The sequence below is a fragment of the Oxyura jamaicensis genome, chromosome 13 (assembly GCF_011077185.1).
Source record: "Oxyura jamaicensis isolate SHBP4307 breed ruddy duck chromosome 13, BPBGC_Ojam_1.0, whole genome shotgun sequence".
In the NCBI taxonomy this organism is placed as follows: domain Eukaryota; kingdom Metazoa; phylum Chordata; class Aves; order Anseriformes; family Anatidae; genus Oxyura; species Oxyura jamaicensis.
Genome location: NC_048905.1, coordinates 11,784,167 through 11,797,347, shown reverse-complemented (window position 1 = coordinate 11,797,347; position 13,181 = coordinate 11,784,167). Strand labels below are relative to the sequence as shown.

Sequence of the window (13,181 nt, the reverse complement as noted above, 5' to 3'; positions counted from 1 at the left end):
TTGTTAATGCATTTGCAGCTGAATCCCAATTTTATTTATTTTATTATTTTATTTTTTAATAACCAGTTAGAATAAAAAACTATAAAATTTGTGATAATGCCTCTCAGTAACAAAATCACTGACCACCCTTCCCGTGGTTATCCTCACAAATAACCCTGTTGAAGAAAGGCATTCATGGGTGCGGTATTTTACTTAGATACATGAGGACTTCACAAGGTATCAGACAGCTGACGTAGAACAATACATTCAGAAGCATATCACCAGTCATCCATCTCAATTCCTTGTTTATTATCTTTGCAACTTTCTAGCAGTTTTGTCAATAAGATACTGCTTCTAGCAGTGTAACTTTATTCTTACATTAATATCCTAAATTTATCATAAGGTTATAAATTTCCTCCAGTCACCAAAATGTCCCATTAAGCTATTTAAGCTTCCAGAAACTACATTCTTTGTCGGTAGCCTGGGAAAAATATTTTTTGCCCTACATCCCTGAGTATTTTGTGATTAAATTCACCAAAGGTATCAAGTAGGTCAGTGATGAAAGCCAAAATGAGAGAAATCTGGTTTAGGATTTAGGTGGATGGAAAGGGGATGAGGCGTAACCATGGTGCAGAGCTCCTGCCCCACTGTCACTGCCATGTCCCAGGCAAAGCTGCTGAGAAGCTGCCTTCAGGAGTCTCCTCTTCAGTGCAGAGGAGAGAAATCTTGTGGCTTCAGGCAATGTGGTCTGGAGACAGGTTCTGGATGGTCAGACAAAGAGAAATACACGTTTGCCTCAGTGTTTTGCTTTATGCTCTGTGTTCTTTGAAGGGATAAAAATTCCTTGTTGAGCATTTTTGGTTCCTAACCAGATGCAGCAGTTAGTGATTATGTGTCATTGTTCCCTGGTGGTGGTTCTTACGGAAAGGAAAATCTTTCTGAAAAGTAACAGGCAGTAACAAACACGGGCTGCCAAAATGGTGAAAAAGCTTTAAGACAAGTCTCGGGTGTCCTCAGAGCTCTGTCTGGACCGTGATGGAGAGCTAAGGCACCTCTTGCTGCCTTGGAGCTCAACTCCACTGCAAAACGCTGCGTGGGGGGAGCATCCCATTGCACTTCCAGTGAGCAGCGCTTGCTGATCAAAAATGTTTCACTGACTGCACTGTTTTCACATTATTTTAATGTAGCCTGTTCCTGGATACCATCTCCACATGTGCTGCGATCTGTATGCAAACCTGCCTCATACCGACTGGGGCTGTCCTGTGGGACAAGGCAGCAGCTCCTGGAGAGAGCCGCATCGCCCTCCTGCAACTTGTTTATTTTCTTTGAAAGGTTCCCGGGGAGCATAACCAGATGCCAGAGGCTTCTGCCAAACTTTGCAGACACCCAGTGGAGAATATATTGCTTTTAAATTTGCAGCATCAGGAGCTGTGCGAGCTGCTTGCTCTTGCTCATTTTGTCACACCGGAGGGAGTGGGCATCGCTTCTCACTTGCACAAGTGATGCTGAGAAACTGCACCCGGGAGTAGCTCACCTCTAAAATGCACATGGCCTGAGAGAAGCTTCCACAGTTTTTCATGATAAGGGAAATCCAGATCTGAGGCACTATTTATTTGAAATATTTCATTATTTAGATGATCTTGGTGCTTGTAATAAATGAATAAATCATCTAAGGCAAGGTTGCACACAGCAGATAAATAGGTATGCAGACTGAGTCACCTAATTTATTCCTGCTGATGTCCTGTTGGAAAGGACTAGAAAGAGGAAGAAATGCTAATAGCCCCAAATAAGGCATATTTCTGTAATGAAATGACACAGCTGTGCTCTCTAACAGCAAAAGCCTGATAGGAAAAAATCACTTTCCTGTGACTTTAAGACTCTCTGTTTCAAAAGGTGTTAGGAAAAGGCACCCTGCCTTTCTCTGTTGTAGTTTGCAATCAGAGCTGATGCCAGCTGTATATTTTTGCATGTCATTCTTGGCTATGTCACGTAACTGCCTGATTTTCACCCACATAATACTGTACTCCTTGACTTCTAAGAGAATCTCTTGGCATCTGGCACAAGTCCCCTCTGACTAAGTTAGCCCCCACTCGATAATAATTTGAAATTAAAAACACCCCACGCATGGGTTCTGGTTAGGAAGAAAAAAATGACATTTTGCCTTTATTTTCCTCAACAAGTAAACAGTAGGAAAATTGTCTCTGTGTTTTCCAGTTACTTCACAGCTCGACAAGTAGAAACTACCATAATGATAATTTTGGAAATTATGTCAGGAAGTGCCGTCTTGCAGGATGGTTCAGGGCTCGAGCTGCTGACTAGCAAGCTCCTCGTTCCCTTGCTGTGTAAGTTATTTTCATTCTTCTGAAGACTTTCATGAAAGCTCACTAAAAAGTTCTGAAGAAGACGGGGTATTAAGCGTAATGGATCTTCTGGAAAGGAGGCAGAGGAATGCAAAAACGGGAAAAAAAGGAGAGTATCTGAAATTAGAGTTGTTGGCATTTGAAAGTTGATAAAATTAATCTGTTGTTTTTCAGGAGAAGTATATATTTAGCTTCTTAGCTACAACACTGATGTAAGAAAGGGCTGGAGAGAAACCTTGGGAAGCTCCTCCTTTAACACCGCTTTCTCCTGTGGCGGTGGGTTGATCCCTAATGTTGTGCCTCAGTTTCCCCTGAAAGGATGCTGCCATGTGAGCATGCACACAGGTAACGTCTGCCAGGCGTGGATGTGAGGGCATGCATTAGCTGTGTTAGGTGGCTGTATGGTAGTTCTGATGCTAAATATTTAGAAGCAAGGAGTTTAGGGAGGAATAAATGATGACAACTAATTAAACTGCTGCTTGTCCTCTGATCCCTGTTTGAAATGAGTGGATGCATACCGCAGATCTGACCATGTTCTTTGCCCACCATTTACACTGGTGAGCAACCCTAACCATACCCATGCATTTTGCTCTATGAATAGTTATTTGCTGGCGTTTGTTCAAAAGCAATAGAAGCAATATACTTAGTTCTGCCTCCTTGGGAGTAGCGCTTTCAGTTCTTTCATTTCTTTACTGTCCCCAGAGCCTCCCTGCTAACAACAATGTCATATACGCACTGTAGATAAGTCTGGAAGACAGTTTAAATTATTTTTCAGTATATTCTGATAGTGGAAGAGCTAAATCATATATTTTTGTGTCAAATACAGCTATAAAAATTCTGTGGTGGTTCCATAGTAGCTTCTTAACAAGGGGACTATGGATTCCTCTTAACACAGTGATTTTGATTCTAAAGCACATTTCTTTTTACCTATCTGTTCAAATAAATTGAATTTATCCTCTATCCCGTCTCTCGCTAAAAGTATGAGATTTGATTAAAAAACAATAATCATTAAAGTAATCCCTGAAGTGACTCTATATCAGTATAGTTGGAATCACATTGTAGAAGTATATTTTATTTCATGTTCTCTGTTTATCATTTTGCCTGGCAACCTGTTTATTTTTGTTTGTTTGTTTGTATGCTATTGCACACTCTTGAGGTCTCAGTTCATCCCAGTTATCCAAAGGCATCTAGAAAATATGCCTAAGTCACCTTGGAGGAGCTCCCGAGCAGCTGGGAGGAGAAGCACTTCCAGGGAGCGATTTGGGTGCTAGGTGGGCTCGATTGCCTTTTTCTCTCCCCTGACTGCAGAGGCAGCCTGAGACGGGTATCTTCCTATTGCAGGGTCATTAGTGAACTGCCTTATGTTAACTGAATCTGGGCTCATAAATGATTACTTGAGTTGCATTGAAAATATTCCTGCACATCATGATTATCCTACCTTTGGAGGCAGATGTTGCTATAGCAGCAAGTATGTAATGCAGGTGCAGTGGCTTTTGAGAAGGTCAGTGCAACAGGAACCTCCTCCGTCCGTCCTCGTAGCCTGTAAATCAGTTTTGCTGAGATGGGGTTGTCAAATGTGCTGGTAGACGGGACTTGCAAGAAAGGCCATGGCCCTGCCCCGTCTGTCTGCACCAGGATTTGTATTGCTGGTAGCTTGAGTGCTGGTGTGGACCTTGAGCATTGTTTTGAAACCAGAGTGTGTTTGCATGAGCCTTATTTCTTTGAATAATCCTGGTATTATGCTCTAATTAGTGCCCTGAGTTGTTTTGGCACATTCACATCAGACAAAAATGACCCAATAATTGGCCTCATTTTCAAGAGCTAACCTCCAGAAACTCTGCTGGAGAGCTGTTACTTCCTTTTTCAAAGTCAAACCTTAATCTGCCTGCTTCATCGCTGGTTGGTGGGAATTGCTAAATACTGGGTTAGCTAGAAAATCTTACTCCAGAGTGTAAATACAAAACCCAACAGGAATCCATTAAAATAAAGAAAGGAGGAAAAAAAAATTAATAATTCCTCCTTCTCCCTGGATACTTCTTCCAACAATATAAAGATAAGTGAGTTCTTCAATTCAGCCTTGGTGTAACTTGAAGGAGTGATGCCACAGAGAATGTTTTGTCCAAGATCTTTATAGTTTTAAAAAGGATGTGTTGATTCTTTCCGTCATTTGGTGATTGACAGACTATTGTAGTTCAAGAGAATTAAACTGGAATGTATAAAAACTGATTCTGCAACCCCTTGAACTCTACAGTGAATTTACGTGCTGATTTTATTATAAAATTGCTGCATTATAAGAACAGTACTTGTTCCTGCGAGTATAAGTATCTTTTATTCCACTTCTGAGTGAGCACAAATTTCTGCAGGATGGGACTTTTCCCTTCTAATTAGCATAATTATGGTAATGAGCTGGACTAAAAAAGACAGAATTCAAGGGACACATTTGGAATATATGTTGATTATAAGATATTAAACCATGGTATTTATGTTTGAGCAAAAAAGCAGAAAAATACTCAAGAGAACGTGGCTCGTTTTATAATGGTTCAGTGCCAAAGTGCTCCATAACAGGGAGCTGGGAGGTATGAAAGGCAAATTTTGAACTCTTCCCTGCTATATCAATGGAAAGGGAAATTATTACCCTAGAGAGGAATTTTGCCTGTGATGGTTGTGTTGTAGTAACAATGTTGGGATTCATAAGTGTTTTCCCAAAAGGTCTGCTAATCCTTTTCCCTGCAAAAATGTTCTCTCAAATGGAGTGGCTTATTTCATACAAGTCCGGATTTTGTTTTGCCACACGTCATGATATTTTGAGTGAACTCACTAGGAGTTCCCTTTGAAAAGAAATACCTCCTGCCCAAAGTAGTTCCAGCAATATGCAATAAATCCGAGCTAAGCTTTCTTCAAGGACTGGTTGAATGATTTGTTTAGAAATTATTCCAGCACTGGAGTTGTTTCAAGGGATGGGATTTAGAGCCTTTGGTCAGCCATAACTTGTTCTTTCTGCTTAAGACTTCTTTCCTAACTCCCTCTAAAGTCAGTGCATAAGTTTCTTTTGCTTTAAAAGACAACTGCGTAGGGCTCTTAAAGTAATCATAATAAATAGCACTGCCTGTGGTGAGTACTTAGTTAAAGTGGAAGGAACTGAGAGAGGAGAAAGGTGCTCTGGGACCGTACACGTGGCAGCTGTCCCTAACGCCAGCATGACGTGCAGAGGTGTTGTATTGCCCGAGCACACATGCTCACATCTGTGAGCTGTCAGGTTGTATCATATTTTTCTCTGTGAACTGCTAGGGACAAGCAGATTACTGTGACACCAAGCTAGATGGATAGGTGGATACTGTCTTATTAATCACACGATGGATACCTGCCTTGTTAATTACAATCTGTGTCACTTATTCTGTTTCGGAGGAAGCTGGAGGGGTGACTTGAGAACAGGATGTCAGTGACAGCACCGCCAGCTGCTCCCTGCTGCCCTGTGTCCTCGTGCACACTATGGCACTTCTGTCTGTAAGGCCTGGGGGGAATGTCCTTGCTGCTGGCCCCATTTGCTTGGCAAGGAACGTGGTGTGAGCACCCAGCATTGGATGTGAAGCTTGTGAGGCTGCCAGGAGTAAATTCAAGATTTTCTGCATCATAGATCATTGCCATAATTGTGAGACGTCCTCCCATTTCTTGTGCTCTCCTTGCTACATACCCTCTTCTTTTCTTCTGCCTCTTACTCTGCAGTCATGCAGAGTAACTCACAAAAACCAGTTTCCATTGGAAGGGAAGGGCTCTGGTTTTTCTGTAGGCTTGGTTTGTGCTGAATTTTGCATTAGCTGTGATGGTCTGCAGGCAGTTTCCTCCTTTTGTACCCAATTCCTTGGTAAATTAGCAGCCATCTGACTTCTGTGGAGCTGTCACAAATTACTTTATGCTTGTGAAAGTAAGTATAAATGTTTCCATAGCTGCTACAACTTTAACAGCAGCTTCTGGGGGTCATTTTCCTGTGGATAACTCCCACACCTGGTCTTTGCTCATTCAGCTCCATGTCTCCCTGTGACCGATGGCTGCAGTGCCAGAAATTTTATAAAGGTGTCTTCTCACAGACTGTCACGAGCTTCTGGAGCGAGCCTTCTGTGAGCTAGCAGCTTGCTAGTCATGCAATTTATAATGATGTTTTAGTGCAGCAATTTGCAGCAAAGGTTTTAGCTGTGCTTCATCTGTCTCTCCCTCCATCCCCGGGGAGGACACCTGGACTGTCCCACATTGATGCGGGGCACCTGGGGTTACCTTTCTTCACCCACTGATGTCTCAGAGCAGCCGTCCTGAGCTGTGCTCATCACCTTTACAAGGAAGCACTGCCAGAAAGACACCTGACGGGGACACCTGCAGTCCATAAGGAGGCAGAACAGGGGGGTGAATCCCAGTTGCGGACATGAGACCTTGCAGTGCAACTCAAAGTATATCTGCACATACAGGGATGTAACCATAGCTGCTATGCAACACTGCATTGGTTTGTTTTTCTCTACTGCCCACACAAACCTGAGCCCATAGGTCTCAAAACAAGGCATTATGACAGAGGAAGGAGCTGTCATGCTCTCCTTACTTTGGACATTATGTTGCTCTGGACCGTGCTGTACAACCAGCCTTAAGTTTCCAGGCCTGAGGCTACTGAGGGGTGTCTAGTTTCTCTTGGCTTCCACAGCTAGAGACCAGGGTCTTGACCAAAAGGGCTAATTAAATAAAGAAAATGAGGAGAAGGAGGGAGGGTAAATGCTATCAGAGCAAGTAGGTGTTTGAGGCTGTGAAGAACTGACAGTGATGTGCATCTCTGCAGATCTTCCTTAAATCTGTGGAAACTAGAAACATTTAATATCTAGTCAGAGGTAGAAGAGCAGAGAAATCTTCCAGGTAAGAGAAATAAAAACAGGTCACTTGCATTTGCTGTTTTTTTTTTTTTTTTTTTTTTTTTTTTCTCCTGACTTTGGATGTATTGAGCTGTGTAATAAATTGCACATATCTGGAAGCGATGCAGAGCACAGCAATCAATAATACAAGCAATGATAATCAGGTGTTTCAGCCATCTGACATGAGCAGTCTCCAAAGATAATTCTCTCCCACAGGACATTACCAAACATAACTTCAGTTTATTCCCAGGAAAAGAAGCAAGTGCTTACCTGCCAATGCAGAGGCAAATCTTGTCAACAGTTTTGCTCCAGAAAGCTGAAAAATGGATGGAGGTGCAGGAAAATGCATGAGGGGACATGTTTTTTCACAAAGCAGCCCACAGCACTGACACGTGTTGGGGCTGGTGGTGGCCAGCAGACAACTGCTGCTCACAGTGTTTGCCTTCACCAATGTCCCTAGAAAATCCTCAGGGGAAAAAGAAAATCAATAAATGGCAAATTTGCCTTCTATGTTCAGAAATACCAGAGGAAGTGCAGAGCAGTGTGAGACTGAATTTATTGTTTGTAAAGAACAAAGCATCCTAGCGTGAAGGGCCACAGTGAACACATGCTATCACCACTTTGTTTCTTAACTAGGTTAAGCTATGGTGAGAGCCCAGCCTCATTTAATAAAGCTACCCATGGATGGCAGACACCACTGAAAACTTCCCCTGTTAAAATGTGAATGCAGCCCAGATCAGTGCAGTTTATGCAACTTCCAGGTATTTACCACATCTCTGGTTAGATGGGCTGTTTATTTATTTATTTTCTTATTGACTTATTTTCTTATTTTTCTTGTATTCTTATTAACTGAATTTCCCTGCTACTACTCATACAGTTATAAATAAGAAAGTATCCCACAGCTGTTAAAAGGGAAAAGAAGAAAAGCTAGACTTTGCCCATGGATATGGCCACAGGGTTGACTACAAGGCAGCAAGGAGCCTCAGCATTCAGGTAGCATCAGTACTGAGCTCTTCCTCCAACACCAGCTGTAATTGGTTGTTAAACTGAACTCCTTCTCAAGCTAATAAAAAACAGAAAGTCCTCTGTCATTCAGCAGCACCAAAATGACATTAATGTTATTCAGGATTTTACCATTGCTGTCCCATTTTAACACAGAGCAGTCAGTGATAGCATATAAATTTTTATGTCTGCCCATTACAAGGCATTGTATAAAAAGAGAGGTGGTTTAGGTGATAAAGTTGATGTGAAAGTTTTCACCATGCTCTTCCAAAAAAGCTGAATAATTCAGAGCAGGTGGTCATGGAAAGTTCCTGACTCTGTGCCTCTTGTTGTCCAGCAGTTAGCCTGGAATCTCCCACAAAGCTGGTTTGTGCCTGCACAATAAAGTCATTCATTCCCTGTTGAGGAGTCTACTAATAAAAAGGGGAGAAACCGAGATTGTCAGATGTCAGTGTACCAGATAATCAATACCACATTGTCTTTTCTTATTCACAAACAACATAATGGCTGATAAGGATATATACCAAAAAAAAAAAAAAAGTAATGGTATCTGTCTCTCTGGCCAGCTTTCTGCTACATTTTATAGGTCAAGGTCCATGAAATTTCATAGCACTAGTGCTATATATATTCACTGTAGCAGAGTATGACATTTAGTTCCTATTAAACTATGTACTTTAGGGAGGAAGAAGATGCTTTACCCAAAACAGCATGCAAGGTAGTCTTTCACACAAAGATTTCTTTCTAATGTTTCTGTATTTTGGTACCTTTATATAATTCTGCAAGCTGCAGATATATATATATATATTTCCTGATGGGAAATAATAAACGAATATGATTTAATAATGATTTTACTGTAAGAGATCAGGATTACTCATTCGCTTTTAGTCTCAAATTACAACCTTTGCGTGTTTTTTGCCCTACTGACCCAGAATGTCACTACAAAAAGCTGTCATCTTTATCACAAGAAACATGAGCAGTAGAGAGTTGATGATGGTAAGAATCAGTACTAAGCATTGCGTCCTGATCCCAAACCCCAGCAAAGTCAGGAGGTAGTGTCTGGTGAGTGGGGCTGGAGTGAGAATGTCAAAGAATGAGAAGAATAACGTGGGGAAACACCTTATTTTCTCCCACCCAATGGTTTTGTAAGAACACACGTTGGCTTGTATGATATAAATCAAATGTGTTCTTGATATTCTGGTTGTAGAACATTGTCCCATAGGCATATCAGTCTTTTGGAATGTATAGATGTGAGCTATGGCCCCTGTGAGTGTTTTTTATGTATTACAGTCCTGTGGGGTTACTTGGAAACAGAGGGTGAAGGAGAGAAAGGAAGAGAAAGACTCCGAAAAACGGAATACCAGATCTGCACCCCTATTCAGGATAGGCTGTAGTCGTGAGCCACTGAAATTGCGGGTTTGCCATAGCTTCAGTGGTGCCTTGACCAGTGCCTTTATCTATAGGTCCATGTTGCTGGTGGAGTATTGCCCCACGTCAACTCAGGAGTGAGCCCTGGAAATGGTCGGGATTACAAATCCCCAGAGATGGTTGTTCTTAGAGCTTTGTGTTGCATACACCTGCCCACCTGGCCTGCAACTTTTCTAATGAAACCAGGGAAGAACCTGCAATGTGAAAGCCCTCAGGGCATACTGAAATACCTATTTTGGGAAAGATTTTTTTTAATTATTTTTTTTTTTAGCAGTGCAAAAGATGTGAGGGTCTGCAGATAGCTGTAATAATTCCTGCTCACTCAAATCGCAAAGCATACCGCTATCAAAATTTAATCTTGGCTCTTTGGTGCATAATCATATTTCACTCATTTTCCTCCATACTTTTGCTTGAGATAAATGAACCCCCTTCTGTGCCACCACCAACCCAGAATTCATAAGCCAGTATTTTACACCTGGGAAGGGGAATATAGCAACTGGCATTTTATGACCCATCTCTTATTCCCCTCCCTTCAGCAATCAATAGGATTTTCAGCATATGTCTCTATTTAAAGTCCACTTAGAGCTTTCAATTCAAAATGATATGACAGCGGTCAGTTCATCAGCCAGCACTCCTGAGCCTGCCTTTGTTCATGAGACATCACGTTGTGGCAAAAGCAATCTTTGCTTGGCAGGGTACACCCTGGGAGCGATACTTCTTGCAACAGGGGAACCTCTGGCAAGTGACCAGCGTCACTGCTGAGACACGCTAGGGCTTTGATTTGTATCCCTGAAAATTCCCATCGTTTGGCAGTGGCTTATGCAAGTCTCTGGGTTAGTCATTCACCTCTAATGGGAGTGATTCCTCTTGCAGAGCTGGAGGGGCACACAGAGTGTGAGGAAGAGGAGGTAGATGGGCTTTAGTTTTTGCAGCTGGATTAGAAAGTATGCAAGATTCACAGACCAGCCTCAGAGCTCTCTACAACCTCCTGAGGAGGGGAAGGTGCTGGTCTCTTCTCCCTGGGAACCAAGGACAGGATGCACAGGAACAGAAAAAGCTGCACCAGGGGAAGTTACACTGGGCATTAGGAAAAACTCCTTCACTGTGAGAGTGGTCAAACACTGGAACAGGCTTCCTAGCAAGGTGCTTGGTGCCCCATGCCTCACAGCGTTAAAGTGGCATTTGGATTATGCCCTTAATAATATGCTTTAACTTTTGGTTAGCCCTGGCAGTTGGACTTCAGATCCTTGTAGGTCCCTTCCAACTGAACTGTTCTATTCCTTGCATTAGATTTGGTTTTGATTATATTTGTTTTTGCAATTCACCCCACACATCATGTTTCTTAAACACACACGTACCCCTTTCTAAACAATTATAGCCTAAATGAATCTAAGTCCCACATCTTATTAAAAGTTGTGACTTTCTCTCACAAGCTAAAGGTGAAATATTTTTAGTTTGGCCCGATTCTGCTCTCTGCTAATGGATCCGTATACCTGTCTTATTGCATAAAAACTGTAAGAAAAGCTCATATGCAATTTTGACATATATTTTGTTTGCTATTATGGTTTGTCAGATGTTTCATTACATCGTGGACGTACATAACTAAACAATTTCTAAAGAAAATGGACTATTTGCAGTCATCTGCTGGAGGCCTGCAGCCAATACTTCACGTCATTTGTCAAGAAGATTTCTCCCACTGAAGCACAGGGAGCAGCAGGGACTGGGGGAGCTTGGCACTGTGCGGAGCTGGGGAGTGCTGATAGCTCCTCAAATGAGGAGAGAGATGCACGTTACATCTGTCACTTAATGCCCGATCGATGGAACTTTGCAATGGTTATTCGAAAGGCAGGAGACCCCGATATTCAGACATAGAGGTTCAGGTTGCTGGGATACTCTGAGGCTGTGCAAAAAGCAGAGGGAAAGCTAAAATCCTAACCTGATCATCTCAGGAAAGAAAAGTCAGAATTTAGCCCAAGCCAAGAGAGCAATCCATTAGAAAAATATTCCTGTTGTGTAGTTACTTTTCCCAGAGCACGTATTTGCAGAAATGTATATTTTGATCGAGCTGCGTAGTGTCTTTACAGCATTGAAAGCACAAGAAAGCCTGCGAGACTTAAAACTAATCAACAGTTTTCCACATCTTTTTGTCATAAGCCCTAAGGACATCACACCAAAGAGTCCGTGTTTTGCAGAGATTTCCCCAAACACTGGGGGTCAGATTCTATACCACGTTTTATTGCAGTACTCTTACATAGCCCAAATTTACTTTGTCGGTTCAGTGGAATTAATCACATATTTTCCATATGGAGTTCAGTAAAATTAATCACATATTCTTTGTATGGATCTGTCATGAATGAGAAGGTATATTAATATACGGGCACACGGTTAATATTCCAGTGAATAGTTTCCTGTTAATGCAGAGCATCACTGCATCTCTTTGAGTAGAGATGACTAGCTTAAAAGAACATCTTTCATCTGTGTAAATGGTTTACTGGGGGGCATTGCAGACTGCTCTGAATGGATTTTTATTATTATTTTTTTTCACAGAAACAGAGCTAAAAGGATAACACAAGTAATTGCATTCTCTAGTGCCTCCCAGTGCTTTACATGTTCTCCTCTGTAGGAAAAAGAAATCTTTCATTTATTGTCAGCCTGATAAATTTAGTAATTGTAACTAATGGGGTTGTTTCTTTTTGTATGTGTTTTAGGATGGAATGGGCAACCTGAGAATCACGGATAAGGGTCTAAAGCTGGAAGGAGATTCAGAATTCTTGAAACCTCTCTACGCCAAAGAAATCCGGTCAAGACCAGTAAGTTGTCGGGAAAAGAATAATCACGTTTCTGTTGTCCTAACTGTAAGAAACGTTGAAGTGGCAGGGTGACACAGTTACCGGATAAATTACTTTGGCTGTTCTATACAAATGTAATTTGGGGAGAGAGACAGTGGGTGTCCCTTGAGTACTTCATCAAGATACAATATCCTCTGGGCAGTTGCAAGATTGATATATGTGGGTTTAGTTTGTGTAAGTCACAGTTAAAATTCTCCCAGGACCACTGAGATTTCACATTGTCATTTGGTCTCCCTTTAAGATAAATCATAAGCAGTGCTCAACTGAAAGACCTAATATGTCTGAGGTACAGGGATAGCACAGTTGTGAAATCCAGATTGTGTTTGAAGTTAGTCCTTTTCTGCAAAGAGCTGATGCCTTGGCAGAAGGGCCTGATCTGTTAGCTGTCACAATAAACCCATACTATGTGCCCAGTCCTATTTCACGTTGTGTCTTAAAATTATGTGCAGTTAAAATTCAACACTGCTCAGTGAGACTGCTTGACAAAAGTGGCAAGGATGTTAACAACTGAAAATGAGAAAGAACCCAAGTGTGATTGAAATAGCATTTTTGTGGTAGCGTTTCAGACTGTCAGTGCCTTTTGTTCTTTCTAATGCAATCCCGTTTGTCCTGAGCAGCTGTAACGTAACTGAAAAGATTACATATGGTTTCCAGGATCCTCCTAAGAAAATGTCATTTAT

The 13,181-nt window shown here is 41.7% G+C and overlaps 1 protein-coding gene across 9 annotated transcripts in view; it reads left to right on the top strand.

The window, feature by feature from the left end:
- Positions 1–13,181, top strand: part of SGCD (sarcoglycan delta) — a 208,737-nt gene that overhangs the window by 117,762 nt on the left and 77,794 nt on the right. For all 9 annotated transcript variants that reach the window (XM_035338270.1, XM_035338268.1, XM_035338263.1 and 6 more), the window contains one exon: positions 12,361–12,462. In XM_035338270.1, coding sequence (XP_035194161.1) covers positions 12,361–12,462 — 102 coding nt within the window. The remainder of the gene's footprint in view (positions 1–12,360; positions 12,463–13,181) is intronic.